Source organism: Oncorhynchus kisutch, linkage group LG29, assembly GCF_002021735.2.
Source record: "Oncorhynchus kisutch isolate 150728-3 linkage group LG29, Okis_V2, whole genome shotgun sequence".
NCBI lineage: Eukaryota > Metazoa > Chordata > Actinopteri > Salmoniformes > Salmonidae > Oncorhynchus > Oncorhynchus kisutch.
The window spans coordinates 18898567-18924620 of NC_034202.2; the positions used below are offsets into that span (position 1 = coordinate 18898567).

General features: G+C 43.3%; 1 protein-coding gene across 2 annotated transcripts; it reads right to left on the reverse strand.

Moving 5' to 3' along the window:
- Positions 1-487: 487 nt before the first annotated feature.
- Positions 488-8731, reverse strand: LOC109874209 (ADP-ribosylation factor-like protein 3). Of its 2 annotated transcripts, XM_020466028.2 has the most exons (6): positions 8587-8731; positions 7307-7450; positions 6637-6753; positions 6484-6534; positions 6171-6356; positions 488-1390 (listed from the first exon to the last, which is right to left on the reverse strand). In XM_020466028.2, the coding sequence occupies exons 1-6, from the start codon at positions 8587-8589 to the stop codon at positions 1343-1345; spliced, it is 549 nt and encodes a 182-aa protein (XP_020321617.1). In that variant the 5' UTR covers positions 8590-8731; the 3' UTR covers positions 488-1342. The 2 variants fall into 2 exon arrangements, with proteins under 2 accessions (XP_020321617.1, XP_020321616.1); XM_020466027.2 differs by lacking the exon at positions 8587-8731 and having other exon boundaries at positions 7307-7468.
- Positions 8732-26054: the final 17323 nt, after the last annotated feature.

A 26054-nucleotide genomic window follows, 5' to 3' on the forward strand; every position in this document is an offset into this window, starting at 1 on the left:
GTATGTGATAAATCAAATTTGATTTTGATTTGCACATAAAATAACTTTTGCGGTAAAATTCAGAAGAAAAAAATACAAGTTAAATGGGTTGCCATCACATTTTCAACTCTATCGATGTCTTTGTCACAAAAACGGATTAGTTAGCCTTATAGCAAATATGCCCCACAGTGTGGGTCAGCTACCTATATGATGAGATTATTACGGATAATAGGAGCGATAAAATTTGTTTGTTAAACGGTAACCAAGCATCGATCCTCATGTCACCAGAATAAGACCCTCAATATTTATTGAAAAGGTGGATCAAGCTCATCACCGTGCACTTTCACAACCATGTCAAATTCATCATCATTTATTTCATCTCTAGACTAACAAACGGCCTGCTTTCCCGACTCATAGTGGGAGAACCACATAACATCATTGCGTGACTCCAAGTTGACTTCGATATGATAGTTATTATAATATTTGCGAATTAAGGCGTTTCAACTGCAATTTCTCGCATTATTTATTTTACCGACACAAAAAGATCAGACCATTTTGAACACATTTTATTTGTTCATGCTTCAGGTAATTCAATCGGCATGAAATGGTTGGATAGAAACCTGGTTACTGATACAGAGCAGGATATTTCCCTGCCCCACTGGTACTAAGGACAGAGTTTCAATCACATACAAGCAAACAAAGTACCCACTGGGCAAAAACTGGTTGAATCAACATTTCCACATCATTTCAACTCCAAAGAATCTATGTGATAACGTTGAATCAACGTGGAAAACTAAATGTCATCAACGTAAGGGCATGTTGTGTTTTTTTCACCCAACTTTTAACCTAAATCCAATGACATGGTGAAAGTTTTTGTTTATTTCACGTTGAATTCAAGTTAGTTGACAACTCAACCAAATGTAAATCAAAACTAGATGTTGGAACTGATGTCTGTGCCCAGTGGGTCATGTCTATTCAGCTGTTCATTCTTAAAAAACTACTTTCATAATGTAGACATCTTCATAATAAGCCTCCTGACTATTACAAAAAGGTGGCAAAAGTAAGCACACAGAAATGACAGTTGAGTAATATCTGAATAATTGAAATGTTTAAATAATAACGTATATACAGTATATACAACTGGAGAAGCATGAATAAAATGCTGGTAATGTCAACATTACAGAAAGTTTCTCTTTAAAGTATTTACTCCATTGCAACTGGCTCATGATCTAGTCAAAATAAATATCACAATACTTTTAAAACATATTATGACAGCAAGTCAAAAGCTTTGATAATGAACACCACTCCACCTTTCACCTCCTACCCTTCGTTTGAGTCTTTGGGAATAAGTATGCCCCTGGCGTCACTTCTTACGAACTGCTATGTTCTTGCACACCCATGTCATGCCATCCTATAAAGTAAGTAAACAGACTCATATTACACCGGCACAGTATTAAACGTTAGTGTGCAATCAGTGTCTATGATGCTCTCTAATTGTGCGTACAGTATGTGTGTGTTGTGTGCAAATGTAGTGTACGGGTGGTTTGTGTGTACAGTGCATTCTGAAATGATTCAGAACCGTGGACTTTTCCACATCTTGTTACGTTACAGCCTTATTCTAAAATGGATTCAATTAATATTTTTCCTCATCCATCCACACACTACCCCATAATGACAAATCGAAAACAGGTTTTTAGAAATGTTTGCTAATTTATAAAAAATGATAAACAGAAAAAACATTTACATCATAAGTATTCAGACCCTTTGCTATGATACTCGAAATTGAGCACAGGTGCATCCTGTTTCCATTGATCATCCTCGAGATGTTTCTACAACTTGATTGGAGTCCACCTGTGGGAAATTCAATTCATTGGACATGATTTGTAAAGGCCTGTCTATATAAGGTCCCACAGTTGACGGTGCATGTCAGATAAAAAACCAAACCATGAGGTCGAAGGAATTGTCTGTAGAGCTCTGAGACATGATTGTGTCGAGGCACAGATCTATGGAAGGGTAACAGAACATGTTTGCAACATTGAAGGTCCCCAAGAACACAGTCGCCTCCATCATTCTTAAATGGAAGAAGTTGGGAACCACTAAGACTCTTCCTAGAGCTGGCCGCCCGGCCAAACTGAGCAATCGGGGAAGAAGGGACATGTTCAAGGAGGTGACCAAGAACCTTTTTATTTTAATTTTTTTTTATTTCACCTTTATTTAACCAGGTAGGCTAGTTGAGAACAAGTTCTCATTTGCAACTGCGACCTGGCCAAGATAAAGCATAGCAGTGTGAGCATACAACAAAGAGTTACACATGGAGTAAACAATTAACAAGTCAATAACACAGTAGAAAACAAAGGGGGGGTCTATATACAATGTGTGCAAAAGGCATGAGGAGGTAGGCAAATAATTACAATTTTGCAGATTAACACTGGAGTGATAAATGATCAGATGGTCATGTACAGGTAGAGATATTGGTGTGCAGAAGAGCAGAAAAGTAAATAAATAAAAACAGTATGGGGATGAGGTAGGTGAAAAGGGTGGGCTATTTACCAATAGACTATGTACAGCTGCAGCGATCGGTTAGCTGCTCAGATAGCTGATGTTTGAAGTTGGTGAGGGAGATAAAAGTCTCCAACTTCAGCGATTTTTGCAATTCGTTCCAGTCACAGGCAGCAGAGTACTGGAACGAAAGGCGGCCAAATGAGGTGTTGGCTTTAGGGATGATCAGTGAGATACACCTGCTGGAGCGCGTGCTACGGATGGGTGTTGCCATCGTGACCAGTGAGCTGAGATAAGGCGGAGCTTTACCTAGCATAGACTTGTAGATGACCTGGAGCCAGTGGGTCTGGCGACGAATATGTAGCGAGGGCCAGCCGACTAGAGCATACAAGTCGCAGTGGTGGGTGGTATAAGGTGCTTTAGTGACAAAACGGATGGCACTGTGATAGACTGCATCCAGTTTGCTGAGTAGAGTGTTGGAAGCCATTTTGTAGATGACATCGCCGAAGTCGAGGATCGGTAGGATAGTCAGTTTTACTAGGGTAAGCTTGGCGGCGTGAGTGAAGGAGGCTTTGTTGCGGAATAGAAAGCCGACTCTTGATTTGATTTTCGATTGGAGATGTTTGATATGAGTCTGGAAGGAGAGTTTGCAGTCTAGCCAGACACCTAGGTACTTCCACATATTCTAGGTCGGAACCATCCAGGGTGGTGATGCTAGTCGGGCATGCAGGTGCAGGCAGCGACCGGTTGAAAAGCATGCATTTGGTTTTACTAGCGTTTAAGAGCAGTTGGAGGCCACGGAAGGAGTGTTGTATGGCATTGAAGCTTGTTTGGAGGTTAGATAGCACAGTGTCCAAAGACGGGCCGAAAGTATATAGAATGGTGTCGTCTGCGTAGAGGTGGATCAGGGAATCGCCCGCAGCAAGAGCAACATCATTGATATACACAGAGAAAAGAGTCGGCCCGAGAATTGAACCCTGTGGCACCCCCATAGAGACTGGCAGAGGACCGGACAGCATGCCCTCCGATTTGACACACTGAACTCTGTCTGCAAAGTAATTGGTGAACCAGGCAAGGCAGTCTTCCGAAAAACCGAGGCTACGGAGTCTGCCGATAAGAATATGGTGATTGACAGAGTCGAAAGCCTTGGCAAGGTCGATGAAGACGGCTGCACAGTACTGTCTTTTATCGATGGCGGTTATGATATCGTTTAGTACCTTGAGTGTGGCTGAGGTGCACCCATGACCGGCTCGGAAACCAGATTGCACAGCGGAGAAGGTACGGTGGGATTCGAGATGGTCAGTGACCTGTTTGTTGACTTGGCTTTCGAAGACCTTAGATAGGCAGGGCAGGATGGATATAGGTCTGTAACAGTTTGGGTCCAGGGTGTCTCCCCCTTTGAAGAGGGGGATGACTGCGGCAGCTTTCCAATCCTTGGGGATCTCAGACGAGATGAAAGAGAGGTTGAACAGGCTGGTAATGGGGGTTGCGACAATGGTGGCAGATAGTTTCAGAAATAGAGGGTCCAGATTGTCAAGCCCAGCTGATTTGTACGGGTCCAGGTTTTGCAGCTCTTTCAGAACATCTGCTATCTGGATTTGGGTAAAGGAGAACCTGGAGAGGCTTGGGCGAGGAGCTGCGGGGGGGGCGGAGCTGTTGGCCGAGGTTGAAGTAGCCAGGCGGAAGGCATGGCCAGCCGTTGAGAAATGCTTATTGAAGTTTTCGATAATCATGGATTTATCGGTGGTGACCGTGTTACCTAGCCTCAGTGCAGTGGGCAGCTGGGAGGAGGTGCTCTTGTTCTCCATGGACTTCACAGTGTCCCAGAACTTTTTGGAGTTGGAGCTACAGGATGCAAACTTCTGCCTGAAGAAGCTGGCCTTAGCTTTCCTGACTGACTGCGTGTATTGGTTCCGGACTTCCCTGAACAGTTGCATATCACGGGGACTATTCGATGCTATTGCAGTCCGCCACAGGATGTTTTTGTGCTGGTCGAGGGCAGTCAGGTCTGGGGTGAACCAAGGGCTGTATCTGTTCTTAGTTCTGCATTTTTTGAACGGAGCATGCTTATCTAAAATGGTGAGGAAGTTACTTTTAAAGAATGACCAGGCATCCTCAACTGACGGGATGAGGTCAATGTCCTTCCAGGATACCCGGGCCAGGTCGATTAGAAAGGCCTGCTCACAGAAGTGTTTTAGGGAGCGTTTGACAGTGATGAGGGGTGGTCGTTTGACTGCGGCTCCGTAGCGGATACAGGCAATGAGGCAGTGATCGCTGAGATCCTGGTTGAAGACAGCGGAGGTGTATTTGGAGGGCCAGTTGGTCAGGATGACGTCTATGAGGGTGCCCTTGTTTACAGAGTTAGGGTTGTACCTGGTGGGTTCCTTGATGATTTGTTTGAGATTGAGGGCATCTAGCTTAGAACCTGAAGGTCACTCTGAAAGAGCTCCAGAGTTCCTCTGTGGAGATGGGAGAACCTTTCAGAATGACAACCATCTCTGCAGCACTCCACCAAGGATGTATAGTAGAGTGGCCAGACGGAAGACAATTCTCAGTAAAAGGCACATGACAGCCAGCTTGGAGTTTGCCAAAAGGCTTCTAAAGGACACTCAGACCATGAGAAACAAGATTCTCTGGTCTGATGAAAACAAGATTGAACTCTTTGGCCTGAATGCCAAGCGTAACGTCTGGAGGAAACCTGGTAACATCCGTACGGTGAAGCATGGTGGTGGCAGCATCATGCTGTGGGGATGTTTTTCAGCGGCAGGGACTGGGAGACTAGTCAGGTTGAATGAAGCAAAGTACAGAGAGATCCTTGATGAAAACCTGCTACAGAGCGCTCAGGACAACAACCCTTCCAACAGGACAACAATCCTAAGCACACAGCCAAGACAACACAGGGGTGGCTTCGAGGCCTCCCGAGTGGTGCAGTGGTCTAAGGCACTGCTAGCAGTGCTAGCTGTGGCACTAGAGATTCTGGGTTCGAGTCCAGGCTCTGTTGAGCCAGCCGCAACTGGGAGACCCATGGGGTGGCACACAATTGGGTCACGTCTGGGTTAGGGGAGGGTTTGGTTGGCAGGGATGTTCTTGTCCAACCGCATACTAGAGACTCCTGTGGCGGGCCGGGCGCAGTGCACGCCGACGGGGTCGCCAGGTGTAACGGTGTTTCCTTCGACACATTGGTACGGCAGGATTCCGGGTTAAGTGGGCAGTGTGTCAAGAAGCAGTGAGGCTTGGTTGGGTTGTTTATTGGGTTGTAGCGATGAGACAAGACTGTAACTACTAATTGGATACAACGAAATTGGGGTGAAAACGGGTAAAAAAAAGATTAAAATTTGTATATATATAAAAAAAAGTACAACAAGGAATGGCTTTGGGATAAGTCTCTGAATGTCCTTGAGTGGCCCAGCTAGAGCCCAGACTTGAATCCAATCAAACATCTCTGGAGAGACCTGAAAATAGCTGTGCAGCGAAGTCCCCATCCAACCTAACAGAGCTTGAGAGGATCTGCAAATACAGGTGTGCCAAGCTTGTAGCGTCATACCCAAGAAGACTCGAGGCTGTAATCGCTGCCAAAGGTGCAACAAAGTACTGAGTTATGGGTCTGAATACTTATGTAAATGTGATATTTGTTTTTTCTTTTTAATACATTTGCAAAAATGTCTAAACCACCGTAGATGTGTGTTTTATACCTGTACTCCCTCTGCGGTAATTGCAGAGCAGGCCTGGATCTGCCATACCCGGTCTCTGATGGTGTGCAGGTTGAGACCCTCAGCTAGCTCTGATGCAGGAGCCGCAGTCATCAGGTCCTGCTTGTTGGCAAATATCAACAGTGGCACCATGCTCAACTTCTCTTCTTCCATCAACTCAGCTAGCTCCTGTGTGTTTGTGTGTGTGTAAGAGAAGGGTGGGGGAGGGGTTCAATCAATAACTGCATCAAAATAGGGATATCAGAAGACAGCTGAATAGAATATTGTGCATTTTTACAGACTGGTGCCGCTTTACCTGACCGGTCTCTTCAAAGCGTTTCCTGTCTGAACTGTCAATCACATAGATCTGTGACGAAGATGGACAGAGGAGAGTATTAGTGACAGATAGAAAGGTTCAACCGTATCAAGCTGTCTCCATTTATTTGTGGTCAGAACTTTTTGGACCTACCAGTACGTCTGTGTTCTCAAAGTAGTTCCTCCAGTACGGGCGGATCTTGCGCTGGCCTCCAATGTCCCAAACATTTAGCTTAAATCCCTGGGACTGCATGCTCTTTATGTTGAATCCCTGTGGACAGAGGAGGAGAGTGCCCATCAATGCAATGCTTTAGACAGTTTGTGATCACTGTGAGCATGTGTAACTATGCTTTCATGAGTGTCTGAGCTGTGTTTATGCTATTGTCTGTATCCAGGGTTGGGCAGGTTACTTCCTAAATGTAATCTTTTACAGTTACTAGTTACCTGTCAAATTGTATTCAGTAATGTACATTTTGGAACACCCAAACACAGTAAAGTAATATGTTTACTCTCTGTTACTTTTGGATTACTTTCCCCTTAAGAGGCATTAGAAGATCACAAAAAGGATCCATCAAATGCATTTGGTGCGTCATCATAGTGATCTCTGCATTTTTTAATATATTTTTTTTAATTGGCTACATCATTTCTGAATTTAAAAGTAATCAAAGTAGTCATCTAGTTTTTCAAAAGTATCTGTAATCTGATTACAATATTTTTAATGGTAACGTAACTGATTGCAGGTATTGTTTCTTCTAATAAGATAATATGTAACTGATTACATGTAATCAATTACTCCCCAATCCTGTGTACATCAGTACATTTACCTGAGTAGGGGTGATGTGGCTGACATCCTCTGAGGCCAGCTGTTTAAGCAGGGTGGTCTTGCCAGCGTTGTCCAGCCCTAGCAACAGTAACCGCACCTCCTGGTCCGGAGAGTGCTTCAGTCTTCGCAGAATCGACAGCAAACCCTGCAGTGCATCACACATCCAGGTCAGGTGACATGACAAACAGCACAAGTTGGTATTTAGGTTATAGCTATGTAATGAAATAAGAACCTAGGCAACAAGGCATTATGTTCAAACATAATTAACAGCAGGTGGTCCAGCTACAAACAACTTCTGTTCTGTTAACAGGGTTACCTGAAAGCACATTATTGCATAACAGAGCCAACACACCAGGGCAGAAATAATGCAAGGCCAGAGGCCACGGGTAACCTCAGCCAATCACGAAACGCCCTGGTGTGATTGGGTTTGGCATGGCACAGATTAATCAAGACGAGCCCAAGCTCTGTGTGCAGCAGGAAATAAGCACTAAGAGCACAGATTTAACTGTTAGCCTCTTGCCATGGCCTACTTTCACACCACCTTTGATTGGACAGTTGAGACATGTGCACAGCACGAAGACTCTTTCAGTGTTGAGGGAGGCTTAAGAGGTCTTCTTATTCACTGCTGTCACTGTACTTTTTGATCTAGCCAACTAAATAGACAGCAGATTCTCTACCCACATCCTTGTGATATAGTTAATGTCACAATCACTGTAGATTACATGCAATCTGAGTAGGCAACAAGAATTAGGACTAGCTAAATAAATTGAAAGACTACACGTGTCACAGGTGATTCTGTAGTCAGCTTGGAGGATGAATGTATTTTCAAAGGTTTGGGGTACTTTATTACTGCAGGAATCAGTAGTATGGTATCAAGCCGTACTTGTTAGTTTAAATAACTGATTACCAACCACAAGTTAAAAATGTGTCCATAACATTTGAAACGTTGTCACTGTTATTAGCTAGCTATAGCTTGTCTATGCGTAACCTTACTTGACAGATAAGACATGGTATTATTTGTTATAAAGTTATATTCTGACAGTAACAACAGTAATTCATTATTTACATGAATGACAATAAGCATGCCCTGCCAGGTAGACCTTTTTGGCAGGTACTGGCTGTACTGTATAGCTAACGTTAACTGTTAGCAAGCTACGTTAAAGTTAGTCGCGTCGCACTTTTTGGATAACTGACTAACGTTACTCTCTCACCCATACGATATTGCATTTAGCCATATAGCTCAATTCCAACTTTATGTTGATCATATTGCAGGGTACTTACCATGGTTTGCTCAGCTAGTGGCTCCTGTTCGGGCTCAGTGAGTGGATTAGCTAGCTAGCTAGTAGCATTTGACTGTATTCATTCTGAACAGCTGAAAAGCTCCCCGTAGCTATGGTAGCCGTGACGTCACCATAAACAACGACCTGGGCCATTATTTGGCCGGGCACGAGACCCATTTATACCTATGATTATTTCAGTTTTTATGAATAGGAATGGCCAATCTTAATAAGTGATCTCTTACTAAATTGTCTTCATTTCCAGTGCTTGTGACTCACTCAGACAAATAGTCTACAGCAGGGATTTCGCAAGTATGGCTAACTGCGGCCGACAGCATAGGCGAGTTGGTGTGTCGAAAGGAGTGAGTGTGTGTGTGTGGAAAGCGAATAAGGTAATATGGCATATTTGTATATTTGTTGTCACACAATACCGTTTTGCGTGGCTGATTGGGCTGCACAACAAATCGATAAACCGGCAAACAGTGCACTGGTGTATGGACATCCTGCCGACCTGAGACCTGACCAATAGTGTGCAACTGCAGCCCGCAATTCGGCAGTTCCCCCCTCAATCATTCCATTGGTACATTCATGAACACCCCCGCTCCCCCCTCGAACAATTCAATTCAAGAGGCTTTATTGGCATGGGAAACATATGTTAACTTTATCTAAGCAAATTAGGTAGATAGTATACAAAAGTTAAATAAACAATAAAAATGAACAGTAAACATTACATTCACAGAAGTTCCAAAAGAATAATATGACAAATGTCATATTATGTATATATACAGTGTTGTTACGATGTACAAATGGTTAAAGTACAAAAGGGAAAATAAATAAGCATAAATATGGGTTATATTTACAATGGAGTTTTTCACTGGTTGACCTTTTCTTGTGGCAACAGGTCACAATCTTGCTGCTGTGATGGCACACTGTGGTATTTTACCCAGTAGACAGTAGACATGGGAGTTTATCAAAATCAGGTTTGTTTTCGAATTCTTTGTGGATCTGTGTAATCTGAGGGAAAAATGTGTCTCTAATGTGGTCATACATTAGGCAGGAGGTTAGGAAGTGCCGCTCAGTTTCCACCTCAATTTGTGGGCAGTGTGCCCATAGCCTGTAGCCTGTCTTCTCGAACATCTCATTGGTTCTGTGCACCCCACTGTTTACGAGTGTATGGCTAGCTATAGCTACCCCTGCCCCTTCTTCAAATCAAAATCAAATCAAATCAAATGTTATTGGTCACATACAATTGGTTAGTAGATGTTAATGCGAGCGTAGCAAAATGCTTGTGCTTCTAGTTCCAACAGTACAGTAATATCTAACAAGTAATCTAACAATTCCTCAACAACTACCTAATACACACAAATCTAACGGGGTGAATGAGAATATGTACATATAAGTATTTGAATGAGCGATGGCCGAGCGGCATAGGCAAGGTGCAATAGATGGTATAAAATACAGTATATGCATGTGATATGAGTAATGTAAGATATGTAAACATGATTAAAGTGGCATTATTTAAAGTGCCATTGTTTAAAGTGACTAGTGATCTGTTTATTAAAGTGTCCAGTGATTGGGTCTCAATGTAGGCAGCAGCCTCTGAGTTAGTGATTGCTGTTTAGCAGTCTGATGGCCTTGAGAATGAAAAATAGCTTCTATCTCTCGGTCCCAGCTTTGATGCACCTGTACTGACTTCGCCTTCTGGATGATAGCGATGTGAACAGACAGTGGCTCGGGTGGTTGTAGTCCTTGATGATATTTTTGGCCTTCCTGTGACATCAGGTGCTGAAGGTGTCATGGAGGGCAGGTAGTTTGCCCCCGGTGATGCGTTGTGCAGACCGCACAACCCTCGGGAGAGCTTTGCGGTTGAGGGGGGTGCAGTTGCCGTACCAGGCTGTGATACCAGGATGCTCTCGATTGTGCATCTGTAAAAGTTTGTCAGGGTTTTGGGTGACAAGCCACATTTCTTCAGCCTCCTGAGGTTGAAGAGGCACTGTTGCGCCTTCTTCACCACACTGCCTGTGTGGGTGGACCATTTCAGATTGTCAATGATGTGTACGCCGAGGAACTTGAAGCTTTTCACCTTCTCCACTGCTGTCCCTTCAATGTGGATAGGGGGATGCTCCCCCTGCGGTTTCCTGAAGTCTACGATCACCTCCTTTGTTTTGTTGATGTTGAGGGAGAGGTTAATCTCCGACTTCTGAGGGTTCAAAACAACTGGGACTGGGAAAAAAAACAAGCTCCGACTGGGAAAAATCGTTCTGAACAGTCATCCAACTCGGAATTCAAACTCAGGCCACTCTCGATCTCCAACTTTCCGACATGAAGATTACTGACTTCATGATTTGACCTTGTATTAAAAACCTGTTGTGACTAGGGGGCAGTATTTTCATTTTTGGAAAAATAACGTTCCCAAAGTAAAACGGGATATTTTGTCAGGACAAGATGATAGAATATGCATATAATTGACAGCTTAGGATAGAAAACACTCTAAAGTTTCCAAAACTGTAAAAATATTGTCTGTGAGTATAACAGAACTGATATTGCAGGCGAAAGCCTGAGAAAAATCCAATCCGGAAGTGACTCATGTTTTGAATGCTCTGCGTTCCGATGCGTCCCTATTGGGCAGTGAATGGGCTATCAACCAGATTACTTTTTCTACATATTCCCCAAGGTGTCTACAGCATTGTGACGTAGTTTCACGCCTTTATGTTGAAGAATAAGCGTAAGCGGCTACATTGCGCAAGTGGTCACCTGATGACTCTCAGAGTGATTCTTGCGTAAAATACAGAGGTAGCCATTTTTCCTCTCGCTCCTACTGAAAAACATTTGCTATCTAACTGGGAGTCTCGTGTGTGAAAACATCCGAAGCTCATCAAAAGTAAATGATTTAATGTGATTGCTTTTCTGATTTTCGTGACCAAGTTACCTGCTGCTAGCTGGACATAATGCTATGCTAGGCTATCGATAAACTTACACAAATGCTTGTCTTGCTTTGGCTGTAAAGCATATTTTGAACATCTGAGATGACAGGGTGATTAACAAAAGGCTAAGCTGTGTTTTAATATATTTCACTTGTGAATTTCATGAATAGGAATATTTTCTAGTAATATTTATGTCCGTTGCGTTATGCTAATTAGTGTCAGATGATGACAACGATCCCGGACACGGGATGGGAGTTACAACAAGTTTTAAGATGTCCCAGTTTTTTTGAATGTGGCATATGTACCACAATACAGTTGAAGTCGGAAGTTCACATACACTTAGGTTGGAGTCATTAAAACTCGTTTTTTCAACCACTCCACAATTTTCTTGTTAACAAACTATAGTTTTGGCATGTTGGTTAGGACATCTACTTTGTGCATGACACAAGTAATTTTTCCAACAATTGTTTACAGACGGATTATTTCACTTACCATTTACTGTATCACAATTCCAGTGGGTCAGAAGTTTGCATACACTAAGTTGACTGTGCCTTTAAACAGCTTCCAGAAAATGATGTCATGGCGTTAGAAGCATCTGATAGGTTAATTGACATAATTTGAGTCAGTTGGAGGTGTACCAGTGGATGTATTTCAAGGCCTACCTTCTAACTCAGTGCCTCTTTGCTTGACATCATGGGAAAATCAAAAGAAATCAGCCAAGACCTCAGGAAAATTTCTGGCTCTCACAGACCTCTTTAAGAGGCTCCTCAGTCCTCCACTCGTTACCTGTATTAATGGCACCTGTTTGAACTTGTTATCAGTATAAAAGACACCTGTCCACAACCTCAAACAGTCACACTCCAAACTCCACTATGGCCAAGACCAAAGAGCTGTCAAAGGACACCAGAAACAAAATTGTAGACCTGCACCAGGCTGGGAAGACTGAATCTGCAATAGGTAAGCAGCTTGGTTTGAAGAAATCAACTGTGGGAGCAATTATTAGGAAATGGAAGACATACAAGACCACTGATAATCTCCCTCGATCTGGGGATCCACGCAAGATCTCACCCCTTGGGGTCAAAATGATCACAAGAACGGTGAGCAAAAATCCCAGAACCACACAGGGGGACCTAGTGAATGACCTGCAGAGAGCTGGGACCAAAGTAACAAAGCCTAGCATCAGTAACACACTACGCCGCCAGGGACTCAAATCCTGCAGTACCAGACGTGTCCCCCTGCTTAAGCCAGTACATGTCCAGGCCCGTCTGAAGTTTGCTAGAGAGCATTTGGATGATCCAGAAGAAGATTGGGAGAATTTCATATGGTCAGATGAAACCAAAATATAACTTTTTGGTAAAAACTCAACTCGTCGTGTTTGGAGGACAAATGATGCTGAGTTGCATCCAAAGAACACCATACCTACTGTGAAGCATGGTGGTGGAAACATCATGCTTTGGGCTGTTTTTCTGCAAAGGGACCAGGACCACTGATCCGTGTAAAGGAAAGAATGAATGGCTCCATGTATCGTGAGATTTTGAGTGAAAACCTCCTTCCATCAGCAAGGGCATTGAAGATGAAACGTGGCTGGGTCTTTCAGCATGACAATGATCCCAAACACACCGCCCGGGCAATGAAGGAGTGGCTTCGTAAGAAGCATTTCAAGGTCCTGGAGTGGCCTAGCCAGTCTCCAGATCTCAACCCCATAGAAAATCTTTGGAGGGAGTTGAAAGTCCATGTTGCCCAGCAACAGCCCCAAAACATCACTGCTCTAGAGGAGATCTGCATGGAGGAATGGGCCAAAATACCAGCAACAGTGTGTGAAAACCTTGTGAAGACTTATCGAAAACGTTTGACCTCTGTCATTGCCAACAAAGGGTATATAACAAAGTATTGAGATAAACTTTTGTTAATGACCAAATCCTTACTTTCCACCATAATTTGCAAATAAATTCATAAAAAATCCTACAATGTGATTTAAATTTTTTCTCATTTTGTCTGTCATAGTTGAAGTGTACCTATGATGAAAATTACAGGCCTCTCTCATCTTTTTAAGTGGGAGAACTTGCACAATTGGTGGCTGACTAAATACTTTTTTGCCCCACTGTATGTATGTATATATATATATATATATATATATATATATATATATATATATATATATATATATATTTACATACAGTAAAACAGTCCTTATATCGACATAACCTGAAAGGTCGCTCAGCAAGGAAGAAGCCACTGTTCCAAAACCACCATAAAAAAGCCAGACTACGGTTTGCAACTGCACATGGGGACAAAGATCGTACTTTTTGGAGAATTGTCCTCTGGTCTGATGAAACAAAAATAGAACTGTTTGGCCATAATGACCATCGTTATGTCTGGAGGAAAGAGGGGGAGGCTTGCAAGCCGAAGAACACCATCCCAACCGTGATGCACACAGGTGTGGCAGCATCATGTTGTGGGAGTGCTTTGCTGCAGGAGGGACTGGTGCATTTCACAAAATAGATGGCATCATAACGTAGGAAAATTACATGGATATATTGAAGCAACATCTCAAGACATCAGTCAGGAAGATAAAGCTTGGTTACAAATGGGTCTTCCAAATGGACAATGACTCCAAGCATACTTCCAAAGTTGTGGCAAAATGGCTTAGGACAACAAAGTCAAGGTATTGGAGTGGCCATCACAAAGTCCTAACCTCAACCATATAGAAAATTTGTGGGCAGACCTGAAAAAGCGTGTGCGAGCAAGGAGGCCTACAAACCTGACTCAGTTACACCAGCTCTGTCAGGAGGAATGGGCCAAAATTCACCCAACTTATTGTGGGAAGCTTGTGTAAGGCTACCCGAAACATTTGACCCATGTTAAATTATTTAAAGGCAATGCTACCAAATACTAATTGATTGTATGTTAACTCCTTACCCACTGGGAATGTGATGAAAGAAACAAAAGCTGAAATAAATCATCCTCTCCATTATTATTCTGACATTTTACATTCTTAAAATAAAGTGGTGTCCTAATGGACCTAAGACAGGGAATTTTTACTTGCATTAAATGTCAGGAATTGTGAAAAACTGACTTACGGTGTAGCCAAATACACTACGCGGCAGCGTAGCCTAGTGGTTAGAGCGTAGGACTAGTAACCGGAAGGTTGCAAGTTCAAACCCCCGAGCTGACAAGGTACAAATCTGTCGTTCTGCCCCTGAACAGGCAGTTAACCCACTGTTCCTAGGCCGTCATTGAAAATAAGAATTTGTTCTTAACTGACTTGCCTGGTTAAATAAAGGTAAAATAAAAAAATAAAAAAATGTAAACGTCTGACTGTAAGTGTCCCGGTGATGTTGCTGTTCATACCCTCCTCATTGAGAAGACGATGTGCATGTATCAAGGTGACATCTAGATGGTTATCAATTTGTTATTTTTTGTGTAGGCTGCTATCCTACTTGAAATAAAATCATGGGAGGTAGAAAAAAATTGCCACATTAGCTACCACCGGCAACACAACCTGGTCTCAGAGCATTTCGTATTATTATTTTCTATTATTTTACCTTTAGATTTGTGTGTATTGTTGTGAATTGTTTGATACTACTGCATTGTTGGAGCTAGGAACCCAAGCTTTTCGCTACACCAGCGATAATATCCGCTTAATATGTGTATGTGACCAATACAATTTGGATTTCAAAGTCCCAGTTCCCAGTTTTTTTGAATGCCGCATTACACAGAACAATGTGTGTAATTGCTAGCTATTCTTTTGAGTGCTGACGATACATTTTATGCGACTTTGGAGCTCCAGTCCACCCACACAAGTCGAGTGCAACTCCATCGTATTGTGGAGTTGAGTTAAATCAATTTTTCCCAGTCGGAGCTTGTTTTTTTAACTTGTTCCCAGGTGTTGTGAATACACTAAAAAGTCGGAAGTCTGAGATTTACGAGTTCCCAGTTGTTTTGTACAAGGCATCAATAGATGGGTTAGCTGACAATGTCAGGAAAACAATGTGCACTCTTTAATGGGGCAGAAGTCGATTAAGTTATTTTGATTCTGGATAACCAGATAGCTACCAACAATGACAAAAAACTACCATGTGGGGAATTGCAGCTAGTTTCATCTTGTTCTTGATACCGTGTCTTGTATTGAGTTATTTTGACTGATTTCATGTCAATGCTAATATAGCAAAAAAAATCCCTAGCTAGCTAACCAACAACTGTAAAAATGTATTTGAAAGACAAGTGCTCATTGTGCAAATGTATTTATGCTTTCAATAAACATTGGAGACAAAATATAGTTTACACGTTGGCAACAATCTAAGCCATCCCCGTCTGTTTTGCACCATAGTTGCACACGTCGGTTTATGTTGCTAAACAACTCCTTTCTTTAATAATTTTTTTTTAGAAGATATGCATATTATTAGTAGATTTGGATAGGAAACACTGACATTTCTAAAACTGTTTGAATCATGTCTGTGAGTATAATATAACTTATTTAGCAGGCGAAACCCCGAGGACAAAACCATTCAGATTTGTTTTTTGAGGTCACCTCTTTTCAATGGGTTTTCATTGGGAAACCAGATCTAAGGGACCTTCTTGCAGTTCCTACCGCTTCCACTGGATGTCAACAGTCTTTAGAAATTGGTTGAGGTTTTTCCTTTGTGTAATGAAGAAGTAGCCCTGTTCAGAACGAGGGCTGCCAGACCTCTGGTTGAAACAGCTCTCATTCTCTCCCCCTTCACAGTAGAAGTCTCAAACAAGGTTTTAAAGACTGACATCTAGTGGAAGCTGTAGGAAGTGCAATATGACCCCATAGACACTGTATATTCAATAGGCAATGACTTGAAAAAACTACAAACCTCAGATTTCCAACTTCCTGGGCGGATTTTTTTCTCAGATTTCTGCCTGCCATATGAGTTCTGTTATACTCACAGACGTCATTCAAACAGTTTTAGAAACTTCAAAGTGTTTTCTATCCAAATCTACTAATTATATGCATATTCTAGCTTTTGGCCCTGAGTAGCAGGCAGTTTACTCTGGGCACCTTATTATCCAAGCTACCCAGTCCCAAAGAAGTTTTAAAGTATGATTGACGGTAGGTTGTCCACACCAACTAGTATAAAGAGTTTTGTCTCCTGCTTCGCCCCACAGATCTTTACTATAGGCTTCTGAGATATTCGGTATGTGAATCGCTGTCTGCAATTGCATTTTATTACTAAAGAGTTTAATTCCAAGGTTCCTGTTTCATCTATCTATCTATTTCATCTATCACCCCATGCAAAAGACCACCCAACATTTGGCGAGCTTGCCAGGAGTTGGTGACCACTGCGTCTGGATGATCTTCGTCCCACTGTGCAGCTCATCAAATTATAAGGTAAGCAGACACCTGTTAAACCAAAAGTCTGAAATGAGAAAAAGCACTGTAATATGATGTCTATGTGATAAATGACACAGAATCCCAGATGTAATAGTCAGAAATTCCTGAGGGTCTAATGGAACCTTGTGTGAGGAACTTGGTTAGAATGAACCAAATCAGTACTGAGGTACTGGGTGACAAGTGATTGAAAGTGTTATTTGCGCATGGTGTCCTTACCTGAGGGAAGGCACAGGTTTTTAAAGAATGGCATCTTCTCCTCGTCATCTGACGAGGAGAAGCGAGAAGGATCGGAGCACCAATACGCAGTGTGGTAAGTGTTCGTCATTTTATTGGAAAAAACTGAACACTACAAAACAACAAAATGACAACCGTGAAGCTAATAAACAATAGTGCTGACACAAACACTACACATAGACAATCACCCACAACGACAAAACAGGCTACCTAAATATGGTTCCCAATCAGAGACAACGACTAACACCTGCCTCTGATTGAGAACCATATCAGGCCAAACACAGAAACAGACAAACTAGACATCCAACATAGAACGCCCACTCAGATCACACCCATACCAAACAAAACATAGAAACATACAAAGCAAACTATGGTCAGGGCTTGACAGGTTGTGTATGGTGTCCTTACCTGAGGGAAGACATTGGTTTTGTTTTGATATATGCACAATTGCTGGAATTATAGATTTGGTGTGGGACAATTGTTGTATGAGTTGAGTGTATTTGATAACAGTCAATGGATATATGCTAGTCAATATCAATAATTTCTATGTGCTGAAATAAATCTAGACTGGTATAGACAACAAGTCTGGAAGACTAGTACAAGAAGGGATGCATTTGCAAATTGCGTATTGGGAAAGACATGTTCTGAGTTTACTCTTCCATTACATCCACAAGAGAGGAGACAGGGAGAGCCCCATACTGAAGTTAAAATACAATTGAAACCAATTGTGGTTATTTACCACACATATGTGGAACCATTTACAATTGCGTGGTTAGTGAATAAATGTAGTGAAACTAAAGAAGACGAGGGGTTAGAGAAAATAGAACTGCGTTGGGTATATCATCCTATGTTAGATTCTACTACCCGTATACTGGGATAGAACTGGGTTTTTCTACAGTACCATACAGCTAAGTCACTCAGTCCACATTACATAGAACCTGATTAAAACAAAATCACGGAGCACCATGACAGATTCAACCAAAGGCAGTGCAGAGACAGTGGGTCCCACACCAACGAAGGCTGGGCCTCACCTCTCCCACACTGCCCTGACTGATGCTGACTTTTCGTTAACGGTTCTGCATATATAGATCAAACCACAGGGAAGAAACATACAGGGTTTGGTATTGTGACAATGGATAGAACCACTCACATACAACAACCATTACCAGATACTTTCTCAGCTCAACAGGCTGAAATTCTGGCGCTAACCTCTGCCTGTAAAATGAGAGAAAGGAAAAGGTTTACACTTTTCTTTGATTCTGTTTATGCAATAGGGGGTTGTCTCTTTTCACAATGCTTGTGGAAGTCCTATTTGTAATAGAACTATGGTTTTAGATCTCTTGGAGGCTATGATGCTGCCCTCTGCTTTGGCTGTTGTGAAGGTTGCTGCTCACACTGGGGGGAAAGATTGTGTGAGTATGGATAACGCCATGGCAGATGAGGCTAAATTAGCTGCCTCAAAGTGTCATAGCCACTCCATGTTCTTCTCTGCTACTGTTGGGAAAGACACTGATGATTTGGCATCTAAACAGGCTTTGGATGTTGGTTCTCATTTGGTATGACAACAGCGGGGTTGTAAACTTGACACAGTTTCTACAATTTGGAGACAGACTGTCTGGCAGACAGTGAATGCCAGCTTGTCTTTTCACCTCTGTTTGCCAAGTGGCCCATTTGTCAAGGGGGGGATATGATAGAGGCAATTTCTTTGGATTGGTTTTGTCCAAATTTGACACAGCATGTGAAACAGTTTCTGTTTCGATGTGCTACGTGCACGCAATTTAACATTGCCAAAGGAACACCTCTGAAACCAGGTCATTTCCCTACGCCAAGAAGACCATTTGTCTATCTTGCCATGGATTGTATAGATCTTGCAGAAAGACCAGAAGGCAAAAGGTACTGTTTAGTCCTTATTGACAGGTTCACCAGGCAGGTGGAGGCATTTCCCACCACACACTGTGATGCTAAGACAGTAGCAAAGCTACTAGTGAGTGAGATCAAATCTCAGAAACACCAAATCTAGGTATTATCTGCAGACAACGGTACCCACTTCACTGGTGATATAGTGAAGCAGGTAGCCATAATGATGGGAGTGGACCAGAAGTTTGTGTCCATCTACCACCCCCAGAGTAATGGGGTTACCGAGAGAGCTAACCAATCCATTAAACAAGGGCTAGCTTAGGCATGCCACTCCACCAAGAATTCTTGGGTGGATTGTTTACCACTGGTGTTAATGAAAATGTGCAGTAGTGTTAATAAAGGCATGGGGTGTACACCACATGAAATGTTGACAGGAAGACCCATGAATGTTCCTGCACACAGACCCATGACTGACAGACAAATAGACAACACTCTAGCTGAAGTAGAACACTTGGAGTACATGAAAGAGCTAACTACTATTGTCAGATCTCTCCACTCTCACACTAGGAAAGCTCAGGAGGAGGTATCAGGTGAGGACCCCGACTACCAGCCTGTGGAAGTTGGAGACTGGGTCAAAATCCGGGTCCACAAGAGAAAATGGAACCAGACAAAATGGATGGCGTCATTCGAGGCAACCATGGCAACTCCACGGCAGTTAGAGTTCAGAAAAGGTCCGGCTGGCACCACCTGTCCCACTGCCAAAAGGTGTTCAGCCCACAGGAGATGATGGAGCCAGACACAGTCTGAAACAAGAGGCAGAAGCAGATTTGAGTCTAGACCAAAGACTTGAAAAATATGAAGGGAACGATCAAAGCCCTGAAGAACCAACTGTTTTACATGATCAGCAAGGTTATGTTGTAAATAAACAAACTGTCACGTCTGCTCCCGCTCCCCCCCCCGGTGCTTGAGGGCACCAGGCTGCCCTGCATCACGCACTCCTGCCATCTATTACGCACACCTGCCTCCCTTTGTCACGCGCGTTGGACTCACCCATCACCTGTTTATTACCTCCCCTATATTTGTCAGTTCCCATTGCTCTGCTCCCCGCTGCTGCATTAATCGTTTTTTGTCTGTGTTACTCGTTTGCTGACACTGTTCCTGTCTCATTCCATGTCCTTTCTATATTAAATGTTTACTCCCCGTACCTGCTTCGTCTCTCCAGCGTCATACATGTGACACAAACCCTTAAGGGTTACAAGAGAGGGAAGACGACAGCATGTGGTCATTGGTGGTTGACTGTGTTGGCTCTATCCACACTACATGTTGTGTGGGTGAAGCTGGCCCTGTCAACACGTGGGCAAAGTTTGTTCGAGACTTAGGTAGAAAAGTATCCCCAAACTGGACTGCGGTGTTAATTTTGTCCAAACCCAAATCCGTGAGAGAGTTGTTTGGTTCAATGAGTAGACCAATGGCAGAGACAGATCAGGCCTGTGGAATGTTGTATTTTATGAGGAGGGCAAAAGACAAGCAGAGCCAGTGTAATTGTACCATAGAACTCTTTAATGGACATATGCTAATTGATCAGGGTAATAAGAACATATCGAAAGGGACTGGGATACAAGATCTGGGGAGGGTGTTTGAGAAATGGGAATCCAGAAGCTGTGGATAGAATAGGGACTGTAACTCATTGGTTTTGGCCACGGCATAATCCCCGGGATGATGATAATGGGAAGATAGTTAGGAAAAGGCTTATGTGTACTCACCCAACAATGTATGGTTGGAGTGAAAACCTGGGGACCACTGTGGCTGAACCAATTTTAGAGAATTTGAAGGAAGAATGTGTTCTTCCATTATGTATCTGTAACAATGGCTCTTTGGCTGTGTGTGTAACAGTGCATTGTATGTCATATGCAGGCTACCTTCCTGAAGAAGAAGAGCGCAGGCAAACATTTTGCACACCCTATGGGTGGCATTTAGTGAATGTCTCATGTTTAATTACTAGAGTGATCTATCTTGCTCTAAATTATGGTATGGGATCACCCTGGGGGTTTATGTGGATTTGCAGTGGTAGAGGTTATCTGGCAATTCCAAATAACTGCCGCGGGTGTTGTTTCCTCAGTGAAACTCTTACCAATGCTCTCAGACCCCACCTCTGCTATACTAACTAACCGTTCCACTGATCCCATTTCCACACGTATGAAAAGGTTGATTCCAATTAACAATGAGGCGTATGGCCATGTCCATAAACCAGATATTCGGTATCTCCATTATTCCCTGCATTGGTGTATCCATTTTAGGTATATGGATTAATAATTTGACTTACTTGCTACAAGCTCATATTAATTTGACCTACAAGAGTTTTAGCCAGCTCTGCCTGGATGTCCAGAATCTTAAGGCAGTTACGGCTAGGCACAGTTTGGTTTTGGATTACCTGCTGGATCTCGATAACAAATGCGTAATGATACTTCCTGACTCCTCCGATAACATGACCAAAATCCTGCTTGATATGTCTAAACTCTCTAATACTCTCAGCCCTAGTGACGATGATGTTCTGACCAGGATGGGTAAAGGGTTCACTGGGAAATTTGGAAATGTTATGGGCCAATGCCATGATTACTGTATATATGTGATAACCTTTATATGCTTGCAATGTGCAATGATGGAAAAGTACTGGGTAATGGAGATGTACTGCTTTAGTTCTCAGGCTGAGAATTGCCTGCACCTGCTGATAGTCACGCAGCCTCAAGGCCGAGATGTTCCGAAAGCAGCAAAGTGCCTGAGACTACACAGGTGTGGTTGATGGCTTATAGCAGAGTGAGAAACAACGGTCTAGACATGTTTTCTCATCTTGGATACTTTGTATCTAATTCAATGCAACAATTTTAAGGTATGATTGACGGTAGGTTGTCCACACCAACTAGTGTGTATGTATGTGAATCTCTGTCTGCAATTACATTTTATTACTAAAGAGTTTTATACCAAGGTTCCTGTGATTGTTGAAGGAAACTTACATCACCCTAAGCAAAGGACCACCCAACAGCAAGCAGTAAGAGATAAGGCAAAATTGGGCAACCTTGCCTAATTCCTCTTTTCAAATCAAATCTAGAAGTGCCATGCTTTAATTTAATGGAACTCTTCCCATTCATATAAAGAATTTTAATAGTACTACCAAATTTTTCAAGGGAGAGAAATAGAAACTTATGTTCCACTGTATCGAAGGCTTTATAAAAGTCTAAGAAGACAATAAAACTATCTTTGAGGATTAGATCAGAATAGTCAATAAGGTCTAACACCAGTCGGATATTATTAGATATATGTCTATTCCTCATGAAGCCAGATTGGGTCTCTTCTATAATTGAGTCCAATGCTGCCTTCATTCTTTTTTGCAAATATAGAGGCTAATATTTTGTCATCGTTATTGAGCAGACAGATTGGACACCAATTATGGAGGAGAAGCAAGTCTTTCTTGGGCTTAGGTATTAATGTAATCAGACCTTGAGTCAAACTGGGTGGGAGAGCTTTATTTGCAATGCTTTCAGAAAAGACCTGCAACAGAAATAGGGCCAACTGTTGAGAAAAAGTTGTGTAAAACTCAGCAGATATACCATCAGTCCCAGGAGACTTGTTCTTTTGAAGGTGTTCAATAGAATAAATGATCTCTTCAACTATAATAGGGTCATCACACTGTTCCCGCTCAGCTTCCCCAATTGATTTCACATCCCCCAGAGAGTCAAAGAAAAGAGTTGAGGAAACCTCACAATACAAACTATATAAATTCCTGTACAAGTTGCAACTAAAGTTAGAGATTAATTTGGGATAATCTGTGATGAGACCATTAATATTTAGTTGTTGAATTGTATTATTTTTGGAGTGGTATTTTTCTAACCTGAAAAAATAAGATGAATTTTCTTCACCCTCTAGCCACTTCTTCCTAGATCTGACAAGGCCTCCCTCTGCTTTCAGTTTATACATATCATCCAACTTGTTTTGTAGCTCAAACAGAACAGCTGTCACAACCTGACCTTAGTTATCTTTGTTTTCTTTATTATTTTAGTTAGGTCAGGGTGTGACGAGGGTGATATATGTGTTTTTGTCCTGTCTAGGGTTTTTGTATGTTTATGGGGTTGTTTTTCCAGTCTAGGTGTTTTTATGTCTATGGTTGCCTAGATTGGTTCTCAATCAGAGGCAGCTGTTTATCGATGTCTCTGATTGGGGACCAGATTTAGGTAGCCATATTCCTTGGGTATTTCGTGGGTTATTCTTCTATGTGTAGTTGCCTGTTTCAGCACTCGTTGTATATAGCTTCACGGTTTGTTTTGTATAGTTTTGTTCAGTGTTCGTTCTTCTCATTAAAATAGTTATGTACTCTTATGACACTGCGCCTTTGTCTCCTCTTTACAACGAACGTGACAGAATAATCCACCAAATCAGGACCAAGCAGCGTGAAAAGGAGGAACATCGATTAATGGGGGAATGGACCTGGGAGGAGGTATTAAATGGAGCAGGACCCTGGACACAGCCAGGAGAGTATTACCGTCCTGAGGAGTTAGAGGCAGCAAAAGGGGAACGGCAATACTATGAGGAGAAATACAGGAGAATAGAGGAACAGCGATACATGACTAGCACGGAAGCCCGAGAGGCAGCCCCAAGATTTTTTTGGGGGGGGCACATGAGGAGATTAGCTGAGTCAGGTAGGAGACCTGAGCCAACTCCTTGTGCTTACCGTGGGGAGCGTGTAACTGGTCAGGCATCGATGTGCACGGTGTCTCCAGTGCGCTATTCTAGCCCGGTGCGTTCTATTCCAGCTCCTCGCATTGGCAGGGCTCGAATGGACATCCAGCCAGGAAGGAGGGTGCCGGCTCAGCGCTCCTAGTCTCCAGTATACCTCCTTGGACCAGGATATCCTGCGCCGGCTCTGCGTACTGTGTCTCCGGTGAGTCTGCACAGCCCAGTGCTTCCTGTGCCAGTGCCCTGCATTTGCAGGGTGAAAATAAACATCCAGCCAGGACGGGTTGTGTCAGCTCTACACTCCAGACCTCCAGTACGCCTCCACAGTCCAGTACGTCCTGTGCCTCCTTCCCGCACTTCCTTCCCTTCCCCAGCCCAGTACCACCAGTTCTGGCACCACGCACCAGGCCTACAGTGTGCCTCCAGGGTCCAGTACTCCCTGTTCCTGCTCCTCGCACTCGCCCTGAGGTGCGTGTACCCAGCCCGGTACCACCAGTGCCGGCACCACGCACCAGGCCTATAGTGCGCCTCGACAGTCCAGTACGCCCTGTTCCTCCTCCCTGCAATCGCCATGAGGTGCATGTCCCCAGCCCGGTACCACCAGTGCCGGCACCATGCACCAGGCCTACAGTGCGCTTCGCCAGTCCAGAGCGTCCGGTGACAGTACCCAGTCCAGAGCGTCCAGCGACAGTTCACAGACCGGAACCTCCAACGACGGGCCACAGACTGGAACCTCCCACGACGGGCTACAGACCGGAACCTCCCATGATGGGCCACAGACCGGAACCTCCCACGACGGGCCACAGACCGGAACCTCCCACGACGGGCCACAGTCCGGGAACCTCCCACGACGGGTCACAGTCCGGGGTCTCCCACGATGGTCCACAGTCCGGGGTCCCCCACGACGGTCCACAGTCTGGAATCTCCCACAACGGTCCCCAGCCCGGGGTCTCCAGCGACGGTCCCCAGCCCGGGGTCACCAGCGACAATCCCCAGCACGGGGCCTACGGTGATGATCCATGCAGTGATGGTCCCCAGTCCGGGGTCGCCAGCGATGATCCGCAGTAATGAGCCTCCGGCGAGGATCCACGGGTCAGTGCTACAAGGGCACAGGGCTCAATGTAAAGAAGGGGGGCGGCGTCCAGAGAGCCAGAGCCGCCATCAAAGTTAGATGCCCACCCAGATATGTTTAGGTTTGTGGGGGGTACACCTTTTTTTGGGGGGGGGGGGGGGGGGGGGGGGGGGTAGGGGTACTGTCACTGTCACGCCCTGACCTTAAATATCTTTGTTTTCTTTATTATTTTGGTTAGGTCAGGGTGTGACGAGGGTGATATGTGTTTTTGTCCTGTCTAGGGTTTATATCTATGGTTGCCTAGATTGGTTCTCAATCAGAGGCAGCTGTTTATCGTTGTCTCTGATTGGGGACCATATTTAGGTAGCCATATTCCTTGGGTATTTCGTGGGTTATTATTCTATGTGTAGTTGCCTGTTTCAGCACTCGTTGTATATAGCTTCACGGTTTGTTTTGTTGTTTTGTATAGTTTTGTTCAGTGTTCGTTCTTCTCATTAAAAGAGTTATGTACTCTTATTAAGCTGCGCCTTTGTCTCCTCGTTACAACGAACGTGACAACACCTTAGTCCTCCAAAGAGACTTTCAACAGGCTTTTGAACAAGAGGTGATCTTTGTAATTACACTTTCTTCTTCAGCTCTCCTCATCTTGGCAAGAATACTATATTTTCCATTCTCATATTTAATGTATGAATTGTCATTTATTGCTTTGTTCCAAAAGTGTGTAATGAAATTGTTTATCTCCATCTTGACCAACAAATATATTAATATAGAGCTATTAAGCTTCCAGTAGGATGCTCTGCCAAGGCCATTATCAGTGATAAAAAGTTTAATGTCAATATAAAAAGCTCCATGATCATGTCAGGAGAATTTTCACTCCCAATGATAATAACAATCAATCAATAGCTCTGACCAATCCCCAAGGTTTGTAAGACCATGGGTTTAATAATAATTAGTCAAAGACTCAGCTTATGCAAAAGGTTTGTACAGTCTATTCACGAGAACGTTCTCTAGTCAAGAATACAAAAACATAAATTTTATAGCTGCGCACATACTTCCACACAAACAGTAGGTATCCTACGCACATACATACACACAGACAGCAGGTATCCTATGCACATACTGTATCACTACCCAGCTGACAAAGATTAGGGAGACCGTGAGAAGTACTCCCTGTCCTCCCCCAAGATTAGGGAGACCGCGAGAAGTACTCCCCTCCCAAATCTCCCAGAGGCCTAGCCAGGTCGGCACCGAATTTTGCTCAGACAGTCTGTGTCTAAGATACTATAAAGATATATTGT

Bases quoted from the DNA above. Each gene is read 5' to 3' on its own strand.
- LOC109874209 (XM_020466027.2), bottom strand. From the start codon at position 7,468: ATGTGTGATGCACTGCAGGGTTTGCTGTCGATTCTGCGAAGACTGAAG. The intron at 6,357-6,483 runs GTAAAGCGGCAC...ACAAACACACAG, and splicing joins GCTTTGAAGAGACCGGTCAG to GAGCTAGCTGAGTTGATGGA. The intron at 1,391-6,170 runs GTATAAAACACA...CTTACTTTATAG, and splicing joins TTACCGCAGAGGGAGTACAG to GATGGCATGACATGGGTGTG.